Source organism: Polyodon spathula, chromosome 9 (genome assembly GCF_017654505.1).
Source record: "Polyodon spathula isolate WHYD16114869_AA chromosome 9, ASM1765450v1, whole genome shotgun sequence".
In the NCBI taxonomy this organism is placed as follows: domain Eukaryota; kingdom Metazoa; phylum Chordata; class Actinopteri; order Acipenseriformes; family Polyodontidae; genus Polyodon; species Polyodon spathula.
In genome coordinates this window covers 17,778,513-17,804,342 of record NC_054542.1, presented here as the reverse complement: position 1 = coordinate 17,804,342, position 25,830 = coordinate 17,778,513, and the positions used below count along the sequence as shown (strand labels likewise).

Genomic DNA, 25,830 nt, shown 5'->3' with positions numbered 1-25,830 from the left:
AAAGCCATCTTGAGCTGCACTCAACTCATTTGCAAATGGGTCCTAGTCAACAAAAAAAATGCAACAATAGTAATAATCAAATAAATAAATAAATAAATAAAGATACTACATACATAATATACATTAAAATTACAAATTACATACACAGGCTATTTTTAAATGTGTAAGCAACAGTTTCTTAAAATTACAGGCAGAGGTCTCTTATCTAATTTCTATAGGTAGGTTATTCCAATCAACAACAGCAGCAAATGAAAAAGATTTTCTTCCAGCAGCACTTTTAACAGTCAGTACCCTGAAATATTTTGTGCCGCTGGAATTACGTAGGCTGTATTCACATATAAATTCCTGGAATAAAAAGTTTAGATAGACAGGTAGCATATTATGCGCCCCTTTAAAAATAATTTGTTTCCAGGGGCAGTTCCTTCTATTGGCAGATAACAGATTTAGCTTAAAATACAACGTACAGTGATGTTCTAGGGGAGTACACTGAAGTACAAATCTACATATTCTGGTATACATTGTATCGATCTTCCAGACTAGCATTCATACAGATCACATCGTTGTAGTCTAAGATAGTGAACACAAGTTGTTGGGCTAGTTTAAGTCTTGCTTTAAAATTTAAACACTGTTGTTGACCATACAATACTCCAAGCATCCTTCCAGTTTTAGTACATAGTACATTTTCAAATCTAAGCGACGTGTCGATATAAACACCTAGATATTTAAAAGTGTCAACTCACTCCCAATGTGCAGTATTATTAGTCACAATTGTAAAATTGGGGCTACTATTATTAATCACATGATTATATAACTTTTTTCGTTTAAAATCAGACCGTTTTTATCAAACCATTTTTGCTCTGTAGTATTTTAGTTAAATCATGGATGTTATAAGAACTATTATAAACTACGGTATCATCTGCATACATATGTACTGAACTTTTTAAGCAAACGTTAGGTATTTTGTCTATTTGTCTTTGCCAGATGGCTATTATACATATCTGGAAGCTGCCGCTTAAAGCCAGCCATAAGTTCGGACTTTACTGCATCTGTACACCAGCAAGCACCCCTGGATCAAGCACCGCACCTGCACCTAGAGCACACACTGTCCAGAGACGTGTCTGTATCTGTGTTGTGTGTTTTTGTATTATTATTTTGGGACTGCAACCGCTTGGTTTATACACTGGCAATACCCATAGTTAGGTGGAGCCAGCATTTATTATTTACACAGAAAATAGAAAGAACTTGAACATGAACTGTGTTTTGTCATTGTCTGGAGCACCTGCATCACCATTTCACTGCGCACTGCAAAACACACTTTCACAAGTGGTGTCAGAGTGGGATGATGGACATGGCTGCATTGACCACTCTGTTGCAGGCACTGGAGCAGAGATGGGAGATGGAGGAGAGACAGAGGGAGGAGAGGTACACGGCGCTGAAAGAGAGGGTCGGGCTCGGGAACGCACCCCAGGCACCAGTGGTACCCGTGGTGGCGTCCCTCAAGGCACGGGCACAGAAGATGACATCGGAGGATGACCCCCGAGGCGTACTTGGTTGCCGTCGAGTGGTTGGCCATCACTGTAGCATACCAAACCAAGGTGGATAGCCAGTATGACCTAGTCAAAGCAGGCCACAGGACTGGATACAGCGCAACAACCCAGACACCCTGGATGCCCCGGTCAAACTGGCAGAGGATTTTGGGGACTCCCTGCACAGTCTGTCATGAAATACATGAAGGGTTGCAATGACAAATACCACCGAGTTATATGGAGGTTGCTATCTTTCATCATGCTTAACCATCTGTGTGGGGCGTGGTCAGTAACAATATTGAATAAATGTCCCAAGAGGTAATAGCGTAAGGTGTGAGTGGCCCATTTAATGGCCAGACATTCTTTTTCTATGACGGAGTAGTTACGCTCCTGAAGGAGCATTTTCTTGCTTATATACAGGATAGGGTGCTCTACTCTGTCCACCCGCTGAGACAAGACCGCCCACAGACCAACATCTGAGGCGTCAGTGTGGAGGAGGAATTCTTTATCAAAATCTGGTGTGATTAGGGCGGGGGCTTGGCAGAGTTGTTGTTTAATGATATCAAAGGCTCCCTGACACTCTCCTGTCCATTTAATTAAATTTGGGGCACTCTTTTTAGTGAGAGTCACTAGGGTGTTGACCACGGTGGTGTACTCAGGGATGAATCAGTGGTAATAACCGGCTAACCCCAAGACAGATCTCATCTGGGACTTGGTTTTCGGGATCGCCACATCTATCAAAGCCTGGACTTTGGTGGGGACGGGTTTCACCTGCCCCGTCCCATAATAAATCCAAAATATTGGGTTTCTTCTTTGGCAAATGCACATTTACCCAAGTTGGCTGTCAGCCGGGCCACCCTCAAAGTCGGCACCACTTGCTCCTGGAAGGTTCAATCACCCCAAGCTCGAGCATCGCCCGTACCTCTTTGTGAACACCACCTCATCGACTTTCCAGGATCCAGTAGGGTCTCTCTCTAACTATGGTACCTTGGGTAGAGACAATGTCATATTCAGCAAGCTTAATTCTGCCAGGCACATCAGAAAAAAAAATAGCTGAACTCCTCAATTAACCTGCGCAGATCTCTCTGCTGATCTGGGAGTAACTGTTCCCCCATCAGAATGGTCTGTATGCTAGGGTTTTCTATACAGGGTCCAAAATCATCCTCTACCTCACCTGGGGCTATAAATAAGGCCTCCCTTGCCTGCCAGGGCTTTAACAAATTGACATGGTAAATTTCCTGTTCGTTGCGGTGGTCAGGCTGCCGGATTTCATAATTGACTTTCCCTATCACCTGAATCACCTCATATGGCCCCTGCCATTTAACATATAGTTTGGATTCCAATGTGGGAAGAAGCAGCATTACCTTGTCTCCTGGTCGAAAGGTCCAAATGCATGCATTTTGGTTGTAATGCTGCTGTTGCCGGTGCTGAGCCGTACAAGAGCTCAAAGGGGGAGAACCCTGTCCAATGTTTCTGCTCTTGGTTCACAACTCATCTCATTATCTACTTTAATGTTTGATTAAAACGTTCAACCAAACCGCCCGACTGTGGATGATAAGCAGATGTCTGGATGGGACGTATTTTTAACATTTTATACACCTGCTGTAGCGTTCGAGACAGAAAGTTAGTCCCATGATCAGTCCATATCTCTTTGGGGATCCCTACTCTCGACATAATCTGCACTAATTCTTTAGCTATTGCAGTGGCACTAGTGGATCTCAGTGGAACTGCCTCCGGGTATCGCATTGCATAATCTACCGCCACTAATATATGCATATACCCGGAGTCAGAAGTAGCAAAGGGCCCAATATGTCCATTGCAATGTGCTCAAATTGGCAGTGGAACCAAAGGAGCGGGGCGCTACTCGCTGGCAGTCTGGGCATGTGGCTACATATTTCGACACTTTGTTATGAAGCCCTACCCAATAAAACCGAGCCAATATGCATTCCCTCATCTTGTTGGCTCCCAAGTGTCCTGCAAAGGGAATGTCATGTGCCAGCCTCATGACCTCTGGCCAACACAACGGGAAAACCATCAGTTGTGTTACAGGCTGTCCTGTGCCTGTACAGTAATTGTCCCTTGATAATGAAGTGCGGATATACTAGCACCCCAGCGCCTTCAACATCCTTACTTTCAACAGACCGGACATGTCCCCAAGCATGCACCAGTGTGGGGTTGTTTTTCTGGTCCCACACTAGGTCCACGCTTGAGCCCCATATGTCCTGTATATTGAGAGGGGCCAGAGTAACATCTGCCATGGAGGGTCCAGTAACCTTGCCCTCTCGATCCCACTGCGTACTGACTCCTTTTCGAATGGCGTTTGATAACATCCGCGCTCTCCCCCACCAGCCCCCAGCCTCGTTTCAGAGATGCACCTTCCCATTTTTAGATCCGTCTCTCTTTTTTTGTTTTCCTAGGACAAAAAAGGGAAAAAAACAGGTCAGCTTGCAGGGGGAAAATCTCACCAATTGTTTCCCCTGCTTTGTCTGCCACAGTTATAATTGGGGTCCAGGTCCGTGTGCGATCCCAGTTTACATTATTTATTGCGTAAATTATGTAAACCACATTGAACTCTTGAAGAAGTTGGAGTCTCCTGTGGTTTCTGAGACTGCTGTTGCAAGGAAAGTTGGCTTGTCAACATTGTAGGCGTGATTTAATTTTTTTTCATTTCAAGTAAAAATAAAAAACAGTGATTCATTTTGTTTCATTTAGATCGGCCATCTTGAAGATGCGTGCAGCTACGCGTACATGAAATGATTCAGCTGCAGGCCAAGCAGCGATTGGTAATACCGGGGTGCCGAGCTGATTGTAGGGAGGAGTTGGGTAGTACAAAGGGGACGCAGCAGAGGCAGAGACCAGAGTAAAACAGAGACCAGAGCTGCAGCCAGGGAGCCAACGCATATCCGGTTCACCATCGCACTGCACAGCACAGCCCAATGGAGCACCACCAGCACTTCACGGACACTCATTTATGGACTGCAACCTGCCATGTTTTGCTTCCTGTATACCATTGCTTCCATAGGGGCGACCTGCTTTATTTTTGACTGGTTTTATTCTTTTTGTTATTTTAATTAAATAAACACGTTTTTGGGAGCAAAACCCTGGTCTGGACATTTCATTTATTAGACCCTTTGCACATCCTGTTCACAGTTACATAAAGGTGTTTTATAAGTTATAATAGTTCAGAAACCAGTTAATTAGCTGGGAAAAAACTAGGGGTAAATGTATGTATAGGCACAGTACAAATAATTGCAGATGCAAAATTCAGCCAGGCAATTATTTAAGAGCAATGCAAATTACTCAACAAGCACAAATAACGATCTGCAATTATGATAACAAGGGCCTCAATGAGTGCAGCCCAGAGCACAGAGAGCAGTAGGCGCTGGAGCATGAAAATACAAACCAAAAAAAAAAATGTCATAGGAAGGGTAGCAAAGTCCTCTTGGTGCACAGAAAAGAAAAGAAAGGTTTTCTGAGAAGGAGCTGAGAGTCCTTATGACTGAGGTCACTCCTTAGGAAATTATATATATTGGCCTGCCCTTTTCAGTATGACATTCAGAAATTTGCCTAGCATTCTAGAAAAGGTGGATTGGGCTATCCCTCCAGACATTCCAACTGTGGTATGAAAGTAACCAGAGGGTAAGTAGTGCAGAGACTGAGCACTTTCACATGTGCAGGGATAGCGGTCCCTAGATTGACGCTGGGGTCTAGCTCATCACTCAATTCAGCTATTAGGTCTAGCAAGACCTGTGGAGTGAGACGATAACGCTTTATCACCACATCCTCTGGAAACCCAAACAAAGTGACCCCAGAATTAAATATGTGGGTCTTCTCCATCTTGCACTTCTCCTCTGAACATGTTTCTGCCTCTCCTCAACAAGAGCCATACGTTACATTCTCAGAGCAAGGGGCTGTACTCACGTAGCTGCGTCCCCTTTGTACTACTCGCCACTGCAATCAGCCTGGCGCTACGGTGTAACCAATCGCTGCCTGCACCGCAGCTGATCACATGAGAATCGTTTTGTGTACTTGTAGCTACGTGCTTCCTCCAAGATGGATGACTTCTTGTTTCCACCCACAGTCAAGGCGACCCATCTATGGGGAAGTGTACTACCAACCTTACACAGCGACCCTCTCGGGTCGGGAGGGAGATTTACAGCTCTGATTCTTTCTCTCCATTACATATTGGAGAACCATTTGGGAATGTTCAATCTTAAACTATATGGTCGCACAACTAAAATGCCATTATCATTATTTTATCAATGCCTTCATAATGTATTGCAATGTTTTACGATCCTAAATAATATCACTGCATTTTATAAGCATCAGGCATATATCTAAATGTCGGAAGAGTAAGGAAGATATAAATGCGGGACGTATGATGTAATCCTCAGAATGTTTTTTGCTGTCTACCGATTCACTCTGAATCAAGTTTTCTGATTTTTTTTTGCCTGTATTCCCCAGGTGATTATGACCAAGATATGTTATGATGGGATTCACCCAACCCCTATACAAACAAGCAGCTTTGGCTGAACGAGGTTAGTGTGTTCAGAGGCGGAACGAGAGACGTGAGTCATGACAGAAGTAAAAGTGAAACTAAAAGAGATAACAATTGCTACTCGTGCTAGTTTTAAACTAACACGATACCTGTTTTGTTCCGTGTCTGTTTCTCTGTTTGTTTTGGCCACTGTGCCGTTTTGGTTTGTATAATTGTTTTGTTTTGTTTGTTTAAATCTTTTGGCTTGTTTCTAAATGTGCGTATCAGCGTGAGACATGCACGAGACAGCAACGGTTAGTAGTGTGTTTGTTGTAAAAATCATCATATTATGCATTTTCAATGTGATTGTTGTTTCAGCACAGACACAATTTGAATGATTACTTATTATTTCAGCAAAAAAAAGCTTATGAAGAAACCCCTCAAGGCTGATCTTGTATGAAAAGAGGTGGGGATCATATAGCATTGCACAGGCTTCACTGCACAGTGCAATGCTAATATTCATCCCCACCTCACTTACCTGCACAGTGCAATACTAATGTTCATCCTCCACCTCACTTCACTGCACAGTGCAATGCTAATGTTCATCCTCCACCTCACTTCACTGCACAGTGCAATGCTAATGTTCATCCCCACCTCACTTCACTGCACAGTGCAATGCTTAAGGAGTCTTTGCAGAAACAGTTTTTGTAGGAAGCAGGGAATCACACAGAACACATAAAAATATATTAAACATGACTTAAATTTTTAGGAAAATGTCAATTATTTAACATCTCTCTTTAATCTTTATTTTAGGCTTCCCCGACATGCATTCTGAATATCAAAAGAAAACGTCCTTTGGAATATGCTGTAAATACACGAATATGCCTTTTTTAAAAATATTGTTTATTTTTTTTTGTAATTGACACCTGGAGCAAAACTCACCGAATTCCACGAGACATGTCATGAGCAGACTACATTGCTATGAAATGACTACTGGAGACAAACCTGTGACTTTGCCTGACTGAACAAGGACACATGTTTGGCAAGTACAGGTGTGTCTGAGAAAGATAAGTTATGTTAAAAGGTAATGGATACATTTAACAAAGCCTGATTCAGTTTAGCCAAGCCTATAAATACAGAGGACATAACTGAAGGTTATCTCACATCAACACTGTAGCACTCTGCAGCTGGCACCTGAAAAAGGTAAGCGGAGACTTGCTTTTAAAAGAAAGTGAATCTAACTGCAAAATGCATTTAAATACACCATTGATTCATTTAAAAAGTTTTGTTCCCATACTTGAATTATGGGGTTTACACTAAAGGGGTTGAGGATGAATAAAATAGCAATGCTAGTGAGATATGCTCAAGCATAACTGTAAGCACATTGTTCTTTTTCACTTAATAAATGTGTAGGTTTTGGTAGCACAAGGCATCTACAATATAACTGTCTGGTACAACAGTGGTAACATTCTTAAAACATACCAATGTTACCACAGTGGTATGAACCCATATCATGCCATATGCTGTCCTTGCAACTAGTTCTGTGTTCTGATGATGGTTCTTCCAGGTTTTCTTCAGGGTAATAATACATTGATATAATGACTGTATCCCAATGTAATTCTTACAAAATTCAAATATACTTATGAGATATTTGATTAAACTACTCAGCTGTTTGGTTCTAGTTTTTCTCATTTGAAAAAAGCTAATAGTAAATTTCAGAATAGAATAACAAGTTGAGAATATAGTAGGCCTTTTGTGTGGTGAATGTAATCCAACAAAAACTACTGTCTTTGCATTGTTTTGTGGCTGATTCACCTAACTCACAAAGTGTATTTTTCATTGCAGTTTGTGTTCCCCTTTAATCTATTGGCGCTGTGCCCACCTTCTTTTTGTCACCATGGCTTTGTTCGGTATGGTGCTGGATCCTGTGGGCTACATGCAGACACTACAGGCCCTGGTATCGGGGGTCTGCTCTTACCTGGATGGCACAGACAAACCGGAGGATGTAGAGTTTGTGAAGAAGAACTTGGATCTGATTGACCGGGAGCTGAGCACAGGGCGTGGCCTGCTGAAGGACACTGAGGTGCACAGCTGTGAAGACGACCTTGTGGTGGTGTACTACCAGCTGGGGGCGGTAGTGAGGGCCAGCCAGGGGCACACCAAGAGGGAGACTGAGGTCTTTCTGAAGTATGTGGAGGAGTATCGTCTTGAGAGGCAACTTACAGCCATGTACAGCCGGCTGATGGGAGTCTCACTGCTGACAAACCAACCAACACTGTTAGATGAAATCGTCAGAGACTACAAGCCCAAACGATGGGAACTGAGAGAGTTCTGCGAGAAGGTTTCTCTATTTATTTGTCTGTTATTTCCTTTTTTATTTTAGTTTCCAATTATTATGTAGGAGTATTATTCATCTAGGACTCACTTTGGTGCCGAACTGCAGCACAGGAAGCTATTTAAACGCTGTTGTTTTTTTTTTTATTCTGGTTTTTTGCATAGTTCAACAAATATTGTAGTGCGCTCTCACAATGATATTATTAAATTTTAACACAGAAACCTTTACTGTACATTTAAACGTTCTGTTGTATTTGAAAAGTCTGTAATAAGCCACAAGGCTGTGTATAAATATGGTAATGACTGGCTGTGTACCAACCTGGCTGCAACCAAATTGGCTCCCCTTCACAGCCCATTTGTTTGGTACTAGTCCCTTAAGATTGGTTTATACTGTAGTTCAATCATTAGACAATAAATCTGTCTGTGTTCTCTCTAGACGTGTCAAAGGAGGCCATCCAAAGGAGACCCTCTAATATTAACTTCACTATACATCCCCATTGTTCATAACCCATCAAAGACCCATTTCAAAGAATCATCTGTGAGACCTTTAATACTGAGAATGTTATTAGCCAGTTTCATAATAGTTGCACAAACAGTTCTTTAGATATGTGTAAAATGTGAGTGTGATATGCAGACAGATAGAAGGAAAGACATATAGACTGAATAAACCGTCATGGTTTTATATTTCATGCCAATTGGAAGTTTTCTATATAAAAGTCAAGTGTAAAATACATACTTACAGCTTACATGCTAATCAAAATATTTATTTAGTTGTCTGATTTGCTGTTTTCTGGATTCCTAAACCTGTCCCCGTCCCTTTTAATCTGTGCCAGAGTGAACAACCAATACCATAAAAAAACATTGAAAAAGGTTGAATTCAACTGGATTAATTTTTGCAATTCAGAACACAATCACTGTGAAATACACCCTGTAAATGGTTAATCGTCACAACAGACTACTTTGCGGTCCTGGCAAAGATGGCGGTAGCTGAACCAATCAAAATGCTGAACTTTGAGAGGAGAAGGGAACCAATTAAATATTTCTGATTGAACAGGTTGAATTCAACTGGACGATGTTTTGAATTCAGAACACAAGGAAATAACTTCTCAAAACTGATTTATGACCAGGGATATGTTAATAAAGATATCAAAACAATGTGATTATGTTGAAAAAGATATTTCAGTAATATATACAACAAAACAGGAAGCCAGGGAAAGTAATGTATTGTATTTTAAACCCTACAGTCTGCTTAGTAACACTTTACCATGCAAAAACATTGAAAATAGTTTCCCAGCTTCTGCATTGTTGCAGCCTGGAACCAATCACTGTGGGTGGACGTTTACATGGTACAGTCCAGTTTGCGGTTTGCGTTCAGTGGTCTAGTATAACATATATTTATGTTCTTATTCCAGGTGAACTTTTTTCTGGGGACTGGCTTGCTGTGCCTATTCACTCAGGCCTCCCTGACTGGCAGAGACCAGGCCCTCCTCATGAAAACATGGTCTGAGAAGATGACAGCCCTCAACAAGACAATGAAGATGGCAGGCTGCCAGTGTTCAGACTATTTTCAGGAGCAGGCTAAAGAAGATGTGAAGAGATTGATGGAGGCGGGAAAGATGACAGAGATCAGATGGGAGGAGCAGGCCGCAACAATTCTCAGAACCCTGGAGAAGAACTATGACTGGCTGCGCTGGGCTGTGATGGTGACACAGGAGGTTGTGGAGGAGGGGCAGGCTGAGGGAGGTTGCTGCAATGAAGGAGGTGTGGAGAATTCAAAGTGTGGTAACTTAATCTCGGTCAGTGACCCCTCTGGGCTGCAGGTGGTGGCTTGCTACAATGAGGCCCCCTCCTCTCTAGATAAGGGGCGCATTCACCAGTTGATCGTGGATCTGGAGTGGAAGATCCCCAATCCTCCCCCAGAGGTGTACGCCACCATCGAGGTTGAACCCCAGTATGCCCGCACCTACTTGGCCTCCAGAATGCTGAACAAGTTGGAAGAAGGCCTTGACAAAGGCGTCTCTGTGCATGTGGTACCCGGAAAAATGGAGATGAAGTGCAACTTTCCCCAGGCGTCCTTCTTCCTCTATGAATACAAGCACCGCCTAGCCTCAGGTACTGTTTGCATCTTTGGGTAGACCCTTATAAAAGTTTACATCAGTATTTTTGCAGTATTACCATGCTTTTACTGTCTGTTATACTGGGGATTTACTATTGTTTAACCTAGTTTGCCATGTTTATTAATATGCTTTACCAAATTGTGCTATTATTTACAATGCTTACCTATGCTTTACAATGCTTTCATTATGCTTAATTACACTTTGCTATGCTTTTACTATTGTAAAGGTGAAAGAGTGGGTACTGGCGAGACTATTCAACTGTCAAGATGTTGCTTAAAAATGTATCACTTTTTTTTATAAATAAATATATACAAATAATAAATAAATCCATTCATGTCTTTTTCATTTCCATTCTTCTCCATGGCTTTCAGCTCTCTCTGAGATTGCTTAACTTGTAGGCGAAAAAAGCAACTCATAAACAAAGGAAAGACACAGGTAATGGCAAGCAAACAACATAAAAAGAGATATGCAAACACATGCTTTTCACCTCTTGAGGTCTAGTTCAAATCCAACTCAGGTTGTGATATGTGATTGGTTTGGTCTCCACTTAACAACCAGTGCACATCATCCACATTAAAAAATAACAGCCAACTTTATGATATTTGTAATTTCTGCTTAAAGTGATTGTAGCTAGCAAAATACTTTCATAAATCTTGCACTTTCATTGACTACATAGGCCTCAAATGTGGTGCATTCCTCACAAAAACAACAATCAGGTACACTGAGAAGCAAGCATTTTATTAAACAGTTAAGTTTATTTTCAGTTTGTTCAATGTGGTACAGAGGTGCGACTCAAATGGAGGGCCTTCCTTCGCCCCCGTTTGTGAAGTGGTTTACAATAGAGTTATCTTTAAAGAGTTGTCTGTCCAGGGAAAGCAGGATGATGCATCATGTCAAGGGGTTTGGGAGGGATTAGCTACTTGGCATTGGACAAAGAAAGGGTGAGAGGGGCTAGTTAAGAACTGGCTGGACAACAGGAGAGTAGTGCTGTCAGTGAGGCAGAGGAGGGTTTGGGAAGATTTTGGTGTATTTTGTGGTGCTTGTTTACTACTCTGAGACACTGAAGATCTATTGATAAAAATGTCTGAAAGTATGCGTCAAGCTGGTGTGTGTGGAGGAAGGATGCTGTGTAACAAATACTGTATTTGTGCTGCACAGTGCTTCTCGTTACATAACTTGCTTCTGCACCCTAATTATCACAGCCAAATAGCTCCTTGCTGGTTTTGTGGGGGATTGGTTGCATTCTGGAAGTTGCCATTATCATAGGGCTTTTGTATTCATAGTAAATTTCCCCAATGAAAACCCGTATCCCTTCAGGTCCACACATTGCTGCATCCACATGATCGAAGTGCAATGGCCATTCCTTCACCACTTTGCGCGGCGTCACTGACATGTCAACATCAAGCATACGTTTTCCTATAGGGAGGTTAGTGGGGAGACAACAGGAAGAGATGAAAAAACTGGTTAGGAAATAAAATATATACAGTCAGCGGATATCCATTACCCAGATACATGTCAGTCATGTTTTCCCGCCCTTGTATTAAGAATAAAATCAATCCCCATTATACGTATGTAACATATGTATGCACTTACCTGTCACACGCGATTTCAGACTCACCAGTTTTCTGATACAAACCCCATCTCTTCAATGTTATAATGTACCTGTTTATCCGTCACAGCCCTCGATTTTTATTTATTTATTTACTTATTTTTGTTTTGTTTTCTCGCATGCCAAATCAGTCTGGCATGCCACAGCACTTCCTCCAATTTCAAACGAGGAAAAACAAAGCAAACGAGGCAAGGCATGGTAATGTAAACGTTAATCATTAAACAGTTTTAGATACTGTGATGCTTTTTTTTTTTTTAATCTGTAATCTTTAATTTCTTTTGTGCATTTTCATTTGCAAGTGATTGTGACATTAGGGCCTTATCAAGCACTATATAATGCAATTTTGAATACTAACTTTGGATACTGTTTTAATTCTGGAAACTGGTGTTTTTTAGTCTTTTGTTAAATTGCATTGCCTTTTACATTTACGCATTTTCATTTGGATTTAATTTTTATCTTGGTTCAGTAATGGTGAATTTTTCATACTGTTACAATACGTACCGGATTTAAAAGTATGTACTCTATTACACCATATCATTCTGTGCCTGAAAGTAACGGAATGGGAGTATAAAGGGGGGGGATCTTAAACCATTATCTGTGTCTTCTTGGTTTCTGGTCTCGAACTCCCCCACTGACAAAGAATGCTTTTATAAAGAGTCATAAACTAAATACTGGACACGTTCAGCGATCTTCACGATCGCTGAACGACCCATTCGGCGCCACAAACCAAGCAATTATAGGTGTCTTCACTCTTAAGACGAGAACCAGTCTGTCATAAATCCAGCCGACAGGGGGCGGAATAGCGGTACAATGGAGAACAAGGCACCATGTCGGTATGAGAAGAACCAATGAAAAACACTTCACGTGGGCTCAGGCACTGCACAAATTAACCCAACAATCCAATCAAATGGGGAGAGAGAGATCTACAACAGTATGAGCGCGACATTGAAACGACGCTACTGACACGAAATCTAAGGCACCAATACACAAACCAGTCTTTCAACTGTGATAACCTGGAAATCCAGCCTGCGACCAGCTGCGACAGAGATACCGTTTTCGGACACTTTTCTAGTGTTTGCCTTGGTGTGGGAGTCCGCTGCGTGAGACGTCTAAAGTACTTGTCTAACTTAGCTCTGATTGATCACTGGAGAAAGAATTGGATAAACATTTGAAGTCGACATGTATTGAAGTATGACCCTTAATGACTCTTCGTTCTCGCAAAGACATTTATTTCGTACCCTGAAGTGGAGACGAAACGCGAGGAAAGCAGACCCCGGAACCTCGCTGACGGGCAAGCTTCAAGCGCCTGTATTGTTGAAGACACGAAACAGCTGGAGGAAGCAGCGCAAATCTGTTAAGTATTCAACGAGTAGTGTGGTAATGCGCTTATGAACTCGTGAATAAGAAGACCTTCAAGTAAAATTAATGTTTTGTTTTAAGTGGAATGTAAGAATTATTATTGCTTTCAATTCATGCTTTGAATTAATGGACACAATAGTATTTGTTTATGTGATTTATACAAACTGATGTGAGTTTCATAAAGCAATTTTCATTCTGCGTTTAGAAGCTAGAATACAAATTTAGCTGTCTTGATAACAGATCTTACCTCGCAAGAGTGAGAATTGTCTTCTGAACCGAAACTATATATATATATATATATATATATATATATATATATATATATATATATATATATATATATATATATATATATATATATATATATGAGACTGATTTAACGATGCTTTGATTATCTAATATTAACGAAAGTGAATATTTGTGTTATTAACGATACCCCTGTTAAGACTAACCTTCGTCTTAAATAGCCCATAGATTGCGTTGAATCGCTAATCAGCCAGCGGGAGTGGGGGTGTTGTTGTTTGAACCTTATTTTCTGTACTGTTTAGTTTAGTTAATTCTTCCTTCCTGTATTTTCTTACTTTAGTTGTTGCACCTTTTTAATTTTTCCTTTAATTAGTTTTATTTCTAATAAAACTGTTACTTTGTATTCACTGGAAACGTGGTCTAGTCTGATTATTTCAATAAGGGTCGGGTTCTACATGATTTGAATTCAAAACAAGATATTCAATTATTACAATTTTAAATTAGTCAAAATACAAATATACCTTGCACACTACAGTCTTGTTCTTCCAGTTTGCTCCCAATTCTGTATCTGTGTGTGTTATCTGGCCCTGCCGAGGTATCTGCAGCCTTGCATGATTTGGTTAGCGATTTGGAAAAACTCATAGTAGTACTGTATTGTTAGAAAATAAGTGAATACTGAGGGATTAAAATGGAAGAAATTAAATCTGTAATACCGAAATTATGGATAGTGTCTTTATATAATAACTACATAATCTGTGAGGGTTAAAGTGGAGAGCTGGATGTATCTTCTTGCTTGTTTTCTTTTCTAATTCTACCTGGATCACTCTGCTTGTTGTTTCTCGTTATGTTTCATAATGTTTCAATGAACCTGCTTGCTGATACAATTAAAGGTAAGAGATTTATAACAGTAATTTGTGTGAGCCTCCTAAAAAAAAAAATATATAAAAGGGCATAATAAAAATTTAAAAAAATCATTTCCGCCTGCATTTTACTTTGGTTGTTCGCAGAAGCATTTGAAACCTCTAGTAGAGCGATGAATGTTTGATGCTCGTACTGTAATCAGGTGGAATCTCTTGAAGTATTTTAGTATGAAAACGTTTGTCAACAGAGCCTTACAGCAACCTCTATGGTAACAACATGATGTAATACACACCACTTTAGTCTTTTGCCTTGTATTTTAATTTCCAGTACAACATTAATAAATAACTATATTAGGGACATGTATTAATACAGATTTTGCCCAGATATCAGTATTTTGAACAACCCAAGAAATTTAAACAGAACATGGCAAAACTGTTGAATACAGGGAACTGACACAAATTCATTTTACTTCAGTTTCAAACTGAACACAACTGTGGGGCACTGAAGCTTGAAATATCAATTGAGGCCCCAGCCTGCCTTAATGAGGCCGACCCTACCTTGAATGATGTGCACCACATGAGAGTTCCCACACAGGAAGGCAGCATCCACTGGTCCCTTCACTCCCAGCTCCTCTTCCAGTGGTTTGGGATAGCCCTCTACCAACGTGTAGTGTGCATCAGACTTGTAGATGTACACCTGATCTCCCTGAGAGAAGAGACAGAGAACAAGTAACAAAAAGTAACTTCCATTACAGCATTAACAACAAGAAATGAAGACATCAACCTATACTTACTTGATTTCTTAGACTTGCTTAGTACAGGTAAAATTTCTGAAACTGGACAAATCAGTGGAGGCTACTGAGAGGAGAAGGGAGGCAGCGCCTCCTCAAAATTTCAAAGTGAAAAAAACTAAATTATATATACATTGTTGTGTAGCATTATAATTGGTGCTTATCGAATAAAATCGGTGTAAAACCAGTAAACACTGGAAATAGTTACTAATGCATGTTGACTTCACCCCTTTCCCATTGAAAAAAAAACCTACTACCAAAAAACTACTTCTCCGTGCAGTTGGGCAATGTCCCTCTTTCCTGATTTGTATATATCATTCATTTGTTCTGAATACTTTAAACCCACCCTAACTCCTGAGTGGCAGCAAATTATACGTTTCTATTGGAGACTCCACTTGCGAGATTTAAACCAAGATTACAATTACAGTAGAAGGCTTGTAATATAGCTTTCAAAGGTATATTACAGTTAGATAGTGAGAAATCAAACCGAATTGCAAATTCTGGCGAAATGCAGAGACACACAGAAACCCCAGAAGAATGTGCCTGTGACCAGAAGGATTTTGTTGTGGAAGACAGCAAAGGAACGATGGTATAACTAAGTGTGCAAGTACTGTCAAGTTGCCACTATTGTGACAGAAAAAAAAACGGAAATCATTTTGGAAAGTAATGGAAAACAATAGTTTCTTACAGTATATAAAAAGGAAAAGCCCCGAAAAAAAACATTTGCATAAAACTTAAAATTAATAAAAATGCAAAACAGAAGCCCTAATTATAATAATCGTCAGTAAAACAAAAACAAAAATATTGTCAAAAATGCAAGAAAAAATGAAATTTTAACTTAAATCATGTGATCTGAGCACAGGTTTTAATTGGGGGGTTCTAGAGAACTCCTATCTGCTGTAACCACACACAGTACAGTGCTTGCAATGGCAGATGACTACTGTTCCCAGAAGACAGTGCGAGGTCTCGTATGCTCATATTTTCCACAGTGTAGGCTAACTCGTTCACTCTCTTTTCCTGTACGGTCGGTATATCATTATTTTGACTTTGTTGGCCATTTACTTAACTTGAGCAACTTAAGTCGATAGGAAGTGCTTGATTTTTTGTGTCTTTCTCCCGCCTTAACAACTTTGTTTAGAAAATATTGTATGCAAAGTATGTTCGAGACGTGGTCCTGCAATCTACATGCTATATTCATGTTTAATACAGTGCATTTTTAATCATACACTGGCATAGAATAAACTGTGATGGGTCACTGATTTCTTTTCTTTGTTGGCTAGTGGGGAAAATGCATTTAACAGCCAAATTGGGGTAGAACCTGTTTAAACTGCACTTGCAGATCTCTTGGTCTACCCCTCCTACTAGGCACTGGACTTGCCTGACCTAAGCCCCGCAATACTGGATCCTCAGCTGATGCAGTGTCCTTGCATGACTGCACTACTAATATGTCATTGTAGATATAATTTGTTGTAATCCTAACTTGTTGCATCCTAGTTCATATTGTGTTTTAGTAGTATTATTTGCACTTATTGTAAAGTATACTCTTGCATTGTAACCCTGTACAGTACTGCCCTGCTACACTTGTATGTTACCTTGGATAAAGGTGTCTCTTTCAAATAATAATAATAATAATAATAATAATAATAACAATAATAATAATATGAAGTCAGTCAAGCCCTCTTAGCCCTCTGCCTTTTTATCTGCCTCCTTTTTTTTTGCCCAGCAGCTGCCACTGGAACAAATTAATTTGAAACTGGATAGGAATTTATAGAAATATATTAAGAAAAATGAATGGAAGCACAATTCGCTGTTGTGGAAACTACTAGCGCACAGGGAGGCGGCTCTCCCACCAGCGAGCAGCAGCCAAATGGAAATAACAAATAATGGGAATATCTATTTTATGTATAATTTGTAAACTTCATTTAAAATTCAGCATTTTGTCGTGCAGAAGGTACATTTATTTAGGACACTTCACATATAAAATGCCGATTATTTGGCGTGTGGGTAAAAATCGGATGGTACAAATTTAAAAATCAAATAAATAATCATAAATAGTTATTTACCCTCATTTGAGGGGATAGTTTGCCACCCCTTGCTATATAACTCTTTTAACGTGCAAATAAAAAAATAACCTAAGCCAGCTATGTATATTGGATGGAATTTATTTTCTTATGATGACATCTACTTTTGTATGTATTTTAGTATGTACGATTGTAGGCTATAAATACATACGTTTCAAGTGCCATTTGTGTTTGTAATTAGTTATTATGCATGTATATCATGTATGTAACAATTTATTAAGCTTTTAAAATTATGATAGAACTCCCTAACCCAATACCCAATTTGTTTATAATTAATTGTTCAGTGATTTCTTCCAAATCATGCATTTTCTCTTGTACTTTTTGCTCACCTCCATGATAAATAAACTCAACATGACTAGAAGTAGCCACCGAACACTTGCAGTATTATAAGAACATTTTATATGCATACAAAACGTGTGAAGGTGAAAGTGTACATTGTACGTAAAGTGTGGGGGGAGTCTGACAACATTACAATTTAGGCAAAATCCATGTCAGTGACCTTGATCACATTCCTAGTGGATCTGTGTGTCCTTGATGCCTGTTCTTTGTTCTTGTGTGGATAAGACTGTGGTGGGAAAATTACATCTTATGCAATTAATGTACTAACCTCTGAGCTGTTTGTTCATGTGTTTGTTTAGCATGTGTGACTTAAAAAGGGATTATACCAATGTAATAAGAACTTTGAAGTTTATTTCTATTAAGTTTAAGAATTGAGTTATATAGTCTTTAGCAGTCTAAACATTTCTCTTCCCCTTTCAGCCTCCACCGGCATCTTGTTATTGCCAAGTGAAGAGGGTCTCAGGTAGACTGAAAATGCCCATATATAGTCATGCTTTAAAGTAACTGTGAGAAAGCCTACGTGACAAGACAGAGATTGTCATGGTGCCAGGAGGAACAAGACATGTTCGCTAAAGCCATAATAAGATAATTATAAGTAGTTATGATATTAGTTATATGATAATTTGATGGGCCACTTTAATGCTGCTACTGCTATGATTGTTTAAGGTTTCCATGCTCAGATTTAAATGCTATTACGGGTTATAAGATTTAGGTATAATATAATAATAATGTGTTATTATTGGTAGTTGTTTGTGAACATACTTCCTCTTTCTTTCTGAAAGACAGGTGGCCCTTTAGCTACTACTAGCTAGACAGAGGAAGTTCTATTTCTTTAGCAACCGCAAGCTGCTTCCGTGGACTTCACAAGAAATGTCACCGGGCTTGCAATTTAAATAAGTTGTTATGATTGGTCTCATCTTAATCTTTCAAGTTGTTGCTATCCGCTAATATTGAGTTAAGCTTCTGTGATTGGCTCGCAATAACTGTAGGTTACAAGGTATATATTATACTTACTGGCTCTGAGTAGCTCAGAACATTGCTCGGTTTCCTAACACCTGCGTGTGTTGAGAGTGTTGAGAGCCAACGATGCATTGCAAATCCGCAATCACCTAAGGAAACGTTATTGTAATATCTAATATGCCATTTTCTATCCCAAGATTTCAGTTGTGTAATTCAAATAAAATCTACAGCTGTCATACAGTGTACGTATGCAGAATTAAAATAGGCTACAGTTGCACTGATAATTTCTTGGTAGCAAAATTACACTGCAAATAATGGTATATCATTTTAGAAATACAACAAACATTCCTTAAGTTTACAAGTGCTATAGAAAAAGGCTAAACTATTGTCCTAATTACAAATACTCAATTATCGAGGAAGTCTGTAAGAAATGAACCCTGGTCCTGTACACTATCTCTCTCTCTGTGTCGTTCGCGTGACAGCTGCGGTCTGTTAAATGTCTGTATCAAGGTGAGTTATATACTCTTTCATTAATTAAAAACCTCTTTTTCCAAGTGCAAATGAACTACTGATAAATTATGACAATTAACATGGATTTGTTTTTAAATTCCCATGCAAACAATACAAATAGTCGCAAGAAGCACTGCTTGTTAAGATTAACATTAGTTCGTAAATCACATTAGCACAATTATTTAATAAATAACAATATTTGAAAATGACAAAATCAATGTCACATTAATGCTGGAGTTATCATTTATGAACTTTTAAAAATTGTCCCCCTATTCTCTTTTAATTGATTCATTTTTTTATACTGAACATTAAAAAAAGTGCATTACCGGACTACTTCATAATAAAAACAAAAGCATAAAAACATATTTCAATCACTCCCTCCCTTTTTCTCATGGCCTTCCCCTCCATACCTTGATGAAATACATTTTGTGGTCCCAGATGAAGACAGCATTGATGTAGTCATGCAGTTCCTTCCAGTTAGAGGTGATTGACCAGAAATGATAGCCATCCCTTTTCGTGTCCAGTCGCATGAAATATTCACCTAGGAGATATTGGAGTTTTAACAAAATATTGTATCATTGAGTAAATCTATCCAGTTTCACACCCATCTCCCCATTAAAACTTGACAGCAGATAAGAGCAGGTATTGTTTCTTGCTAGTCTTGCAACATTCAAGTATTGTATTCCTTTTAGAAAAGAAAGTTACATTCAAATAAACACACATTAGTGTTACTACAGCAGAAATAATACAATGACTAAAATATACCTTAACCTTTTGTTATTGGTTTTGTTAATTCACCTATTTTTTCTTAGCGGATCTTTCACACTGCAAGGAACTATGTGGACCACATATTATAGGTTTATTGTTTGTGCCTCGATCACTGAATGACCATGTTGGTTCTCCTCACCTCGGAAAGAATATACCTTGCCCTCATCATCAGCAGTGAATGCATCAAATGGTTTTCTACTGCAGCGCCCAAAAAGATCTTCTCTGGTTTTGTTTCCATGGCCTGTATTCAAGGAAGAAAGACAATATGTCACATTGAAAACAGGTGAGAGCAACTATCAGATAAAGAACAGTGCTCTCTCTAGAGCAGGGATAGGCAAGAGGCAGCCCAGGGGCAGCATATGTCCCGCCAGATCATTTTATTTCGCTGGCCAACAGTTAACAGACTCTGCTGTTATATTTTTTATTTCCCAACCATTTTCGTTTTTGCTATGATAAGCATACTCTAGGTGTAAAGTGCCTTTTTCAATGTGGAAGAGCAAGTATAGTTGTACACTGTTAATACATGATTAGTTGTATGCTAACGTGGTGTATTGTATGAGTTATGCATTATGTATGGCCTGTTAAAGGATTTTCGTTGATTGTGGCCCTATACTCAGTGCCGGCGCTAAGATTTATGGGGTCCTGATGTAAGACTGTGAACTAGACAGTAATCAATCAAGTACAGCATATCCAAACATTTTAATAAATCAATTATGTAACAAGATTAATCAATTTGACTAATAACTCGATTTAGTTAAAATTGAAACATATGAATCGCTTAAATGAGTCATCATAGGAATCAATTGGATTTTTAAATTAATGTTATCAAGTACAAAAGTTAGTATGAAACATTTCTATAAAAAACATGTCTGCATGCCCTGCCTTTACTACTCAAAGTTGCCCAATCCTGCTATAACGGTTACCTTAAAAATGTCTAGGTTGTTTAAATGTTTAGTTCTTCTTTGTCTAAGGCCATAGCCATTCGATTCCATTTTAGATTTAGGTAGCCCACCGATTCCCCATTCCGCCCAACCCCTGCATAGGGGTGTATCTCTGTTCTTACCTCTGCCAGGACACTTCATGAAGTAATCTCGGACATCTTTGGGGTAGCCTTCAAATACATGTCCAGTGACTGGGTGGAAACGCTGGAACTTTGTGCCCCAGAAACAGAAATAGCGCTCCAGCCACCGGTATGCAGAAGTGCAGTTCATAACTTCTGGCCAGTCCTTCTCTTTCACTGAATGAGTTATCAGGTCATAGTGGTATACATGGGATCCTTGGAAGAGAGAGAAAAAGGTTTAATTGTTTCATCTCTAACCCTTCAGCCACACAGCCTTCAAGTTCCTCAACTCTAACATGTAGTCCTTCACATTAACCTCCAGACCACACACCTTCAGTTTCCCAATTTTAAACACAAGGTCATTCTTCCAGTCTTTTAGTTCTAATCGCTACCCCTTCTTTACCCAGTCCCTCAACCCCAAACATTAAAAGTAATTCACAATCTATCAATTATTTTTGCCCAGTATTCCTCTCCAATTTTGAATGTCCAATAATTTCCCACTCCCCTCACCGCTGTAACCCCCCCCCCCCCCATCTTAATAGCCCTGAAGGTTCAGTAGGGTCCTCCGATGAGCCAGCTTCCTCTTTAAACCCAGGAACCGAGAGCGGATGTCAGAAAACTACCGACCTCTGGAGGACAAAGGCCAGCCCTGCAGGTGTCCACCTTTGAACTCTCTGGGTGCCTGGCCAAAAGGGTTTGCTGTAGCACGATGAGGAGAAACAGTCCTTGCCAGTTTGCTTCCCTCACCAATGGGAGCGCCAGAACCAAAGCGGCGCTCTCTTCGGAATCCCCAGCAGTTCATTGTCTTGCACTGCTCAAAACCCGAGGGCCCAACTTCCTCCACATCTTTTGTCTCTAGTCAGACTTCTTCCCAGTCCCTGAGTAACAATCATTAAGCTACACCACGCTTCCAGCTCCACAGAACCAACACTAAACCACACTTAGCAAAAGCCATTTGGTCACTCTGCCATTAGCTTTAACTACATTCCATCCTTTACACTGGAGTAACCCAACTCACCCTTAAAGAAGATAACAGAGTCTGTTTTGCACTCTCCAGAGGGGCATTCCACAGCAGCATCCAATTCAGATGGGATTCCTGGGAACTCATTGTTGATGAGTTTGGGAAAGCCGTCTTCTAGTGTGTGGCTGTAGAAACTCCAGACATGGTCACCCTACAAGACAGGGAAACAAAGGTACAGGAAACTATTTAGAATACTTTGAAACCTCAGGACAAATCTGCATTGGGGTTTGTTTGGAAGTCAATACTTAACAAGAGTTTCTTTTTTTTTTCAAGCAGCATTACCTTGAAGATGAATACCCGGTCATGGTCTTCAGGTTTTGCTTTGTGGTGCATCCTGAAAGCAGCATCAATGCTCCCATGTAGCTCATGGAAAGTTTGATTAATAAATTCTGAGGAGCCGCTGAACCGCTTCCACAGGTGGTCATCTGCAACAGAGGTTAATGAATATAAGTGTGAGTCTGTATGCTGTAACACAGGATAGGCAAACATATACATACAAAGTTATGCATCTATATGGCTTGAAAGATTGTTTGATAGTAGTCCTGCAGTTTTGGAAAGATTAGGAGCTAGATAGCAGGAAGTGCCTAAAGTCAAGGCCAAGGGATAGTCAAATGATTCAGCACCGGCTTCCAGCTCTAGCAGGCTTCTATCAGGCAGAAGATGCCTGCTGGAATATCACTGCGTGACTGTGAATCAAACTTAAAATCAATCCACACAATTGACTTGCCCTAATGGAAGCTCACATCACATCTATTGGAAAGCAAGTACTAAACAAAGACACAATTGGTCTAAATGTATTTTATTATCCATCATAACTACACAATCAATACTTTGCACCGATGAAAGCAACCAGTCCTGTTGCCGAGACAGCCAGTCACAGTCTGTCAACTCGACTGGAGCTCAGCATTTTTCAACAACAACAAACCGAGACATATATCTGGCACTGTCCAGATAAACTATTAGCAACTCTGAGAAGTAAAACGTTATTTTATTTTTTTCTAATTATGTGTGTGATCCTTTATGAACATTGTAGCAAGGTGGTAGGAAAGCCCTGCTGTTTGATCGTATTGCTTGTTTATTTTTAGAACGGGGTCTCCCCCTATGCCCCTGTGTTATTTGGTCTTTGTTTATTATTTTTTTGTATTGTGTATATTTTATATAGATGACGGCGAACCGGCGTGCGTTTTGTATTGTTTTGCAGCGTGGATGGGAAGTCCCATCCACATTAAAAACTCGTGCAGAAGGTGGTCATCTCCTGAATTAATTAAGTGATTAACTTGTTGCTAATCGGAAGATGGTCACCTGTATAAATACCTGCAGCTCTCCCCACTCCGGGTGGGTGTTTGGTGGTGGAGAGAGAAGAGAGAAGAGAGAAGAGAGAAGAAAGGAGAAAGGAGAGTATACACGAACAGTGAAGGTGATTTTCCCAGCCTGACCTGTGTGTTCGTGATTGATTTTTGTTAACCTGTTTTATTTTGCTCTGTGAACAGTGTTTATTTTTGTTTAAATATTTTATTTATTTTGTGTGTACTTGATAAACGGCACACATGTCTTTTTGTAAACTGCAGATACCTGACTTGTGTGTGCTTCCCTCTTCTGGGCTGATGTCACCGAAACACCATTTCCTGCCACAAACATTTATGACTATTTTCCTACAACTTTTCTCAGCAGAAGGGTACCCAATGAAACAGTTACCCAAAGTTCAAGGTAAATCTAGGTTTAAAAGTGTTTTTATTCTATAGCAGTAGTGCCCTTTCTAGCCAGCCTATTCAGTTATATTTACCTCAACTATTATTTGTCATTCCACCTGATTTACCTTTAATGAAGTAGGTGACTCCATGCTCATCTGGAGTGATAGCGTCAAACTCTATCCCACTGCAGCGAACAAGGTCATAGTGGTGATCAGGGTGACCATGGTGATCAGGATGAGCATGATCTTCTTTATGATGAGGATCTGGGGTAAAATCAGAAATAAGTCTTTCTTGTTGGGGTGAATTTTACCGATTATGCAATCGCCAGTGGAGTCAGGTTACAGCTGTGCCCAGCCTTTGCAAGAGACCACCCCCACCCCCCCACCCCACCCAGGAGGAGTGTTGTTTTTTTGAAGCTCATCAGCTATATTCAGAAGCAACTCCTCAGTGTTAATGTTCAGTTAAGTAGGCTTTACTAATGTAAAAAACAATTTACCTGGCACAAAAGTGAGTATGTCCATTTGAAGTGCAGTTTATAAATTTGACTTACCTTTTATCACAACACTACCAATACCAGCTAAACATAAACAATGTAGCTGAAGGATTCTGATCATATGAGAAGGGTCAGATGAAAGCCTATTTCGTTGACATGGGAAGGCTACATTTTGTTTAGGCCCTCTATTTAAATAAGATCCATTACCAAATGATTTTCAATGGTAAAGCAGTGGCAGTGTTTCCCTCCTGTTTTCCATATTTATGAACTAGCACTAGTACATTATCAATACGTCTCTACTCCCCTAGTGTACATCTGAATCAGCAACTCACCTGAGTTGCCTTCTTTGTGATGCCTGTAGAGTGAGAGAAAAGATAGACTTTAGCAGGGAGACAAAGAGAGAGGACAGTGCACTATATTCTGCCGAGCCTGAGCAGGCTCTGCTGTCTGGCATATTGTTTGCTGTTCTGTATTTCATATCACAGGACACAGAACTTAACAGAAAAAAGAAACAGGAAAAAAGGATTACTTTACACTTAGAATTGCAGAATGGACAGTAAGTAACGTTATGTTAGTTCTGATTGTTTTTTTCTTTGAACAGAATAACGATCTTTGACTTCAGTTTGCTCTGTTTAATAATATTTGAAGCTTTATCTCTTCAAGTTGTTTTTTGTCCTTTCTATAAATCATGTTGGCTATAGTACACATATAATTTAAATATGATAAATAAATATGAAACGGATGTAAATACAAAAAGTGTGATAATAGCATCATTATAAACCAAAATTAAGTAAGTCATGGTTTATCTATACAGCGCAATGTAAAATAGGGTCCAATGAAACCCATATACCATAACTTTTGATCAGTTGTTATAAAATGTTAAAATATGTAGAGAATAAGAGTTAAGCATTGCTGTGTCAGTAGTTAGCTATGAAATGAAACAGTAAAAGTTTGGAGAGTACTCACGGTGGTGCAGCCAGGCACAGAGCCAGAACCCAGCTCAAGCAGAGGGCTAAGGACAGGAGTCTCATGGTGAAGGTCTCGTGATGGAGATCCTCTAATAGGGTGCTCTGGCTTGGTGGAGCCACTTATTTATACCTTCCTCGTGTGGGGCTGAGGTGTGTGGGTGTATTGATCTATAAGTGGGCTAAAAAGAGGCATCCAAAAATGATTTCACAAACATGACAGGGTAGTCTGTTGTAAAACAAACATCTCCACCCCCTTTCTAGTGTACATAAAAAAGTACCTGTCATCATCAATCTGAAGGGGTTGAGATTATGGTCAAGGCAATTGTGGGCAATTGCTCTGTAATACCGTTTTTTTTTATTTTTTAAGGGAACAACATATTAAAATAAAGGGCTATGAGGTGGGAGGTAGGAATGGAGTGTTTTGGTGCTCATTATAAACATGCAGTATGACTGTGCTGAGGAGAGATGAGGATTCATTCTCTCGCTGCCACACCCTCCTATTTTCTTTGTTCTAGGCTAAATAAATTCAGTTCTTTCAGCCTATCATCATAACTCAGTCCCTCACACCCTGGGATTGATCTGGTTGCTCTGCTTCAGAGTCTCTCCAGGGCCCCAATATC

The 25,830-nt window shown here is 39.8% G+C and overlaps 1 protein-coding gene across 1 annotated transcript; it reads right to left on the bottom strand.

Annotated features, from left to right (window-relative positions):
* Positions 1 to 11,171: 11,171 nt before the first annotated feature.
* On the bottom strand, positions 11,172 to 25,350 carry LOC121320450 (hemopexin-like). Its single transcript, XM_041258785.1, has 10 exons — positions 25,209 to 25,350; positions 24,575 to 24,597; positions 23,875 to 24,012; positions 22,341 to 22,483; positions 22,056 to 22,209; positions 21,041 to 21,253; positions 20,117 to 20,218; positions 19,620 to 19,750; positions 15,087 to 15,234; positions 11,172 to 11,870 (listed from the first exon to the last, which is right to left on the bottom strand). Exons 1-10 carry the CDS (start codon positions 25,271 to 25,273, stop codon positions 11,644 to 11,646), a joined length of 1,344 nt encoding a protein of 447 aa, XP_041114719.1. The 5' UTR covers positions 25,274 to 25,350; the 3' UTR covers positions 11,172 to 11,643.
* Between the last annotated feature and the right edge of the window lie 480 nt (positions 25,351 to 25,830).

Coding starts and splice junctions, on each gene's coding strand:
- LOC121320450 (XM_041258785.1), bottom strand. CDS start 25,273: ATGAGACTCCTGTCCTTAGCCCTCTGCTTGAGCTGGGTTCTGGCTCTG. Junction 24,013..24,574: donor TCACAAAGAAGGCAACTCAG/GTGAGTTGCTGA, acceptor ATTTTACCCCAG/ATCCTCATCATAAAGAAGAT. Junction 22,210..22,340: donor ACCGGGTATTCATCTTCAAG/GTAATGCTGCTT, acceptor CCTGTCTTGTAG/GGTGACCATGTCTGGAGTTT.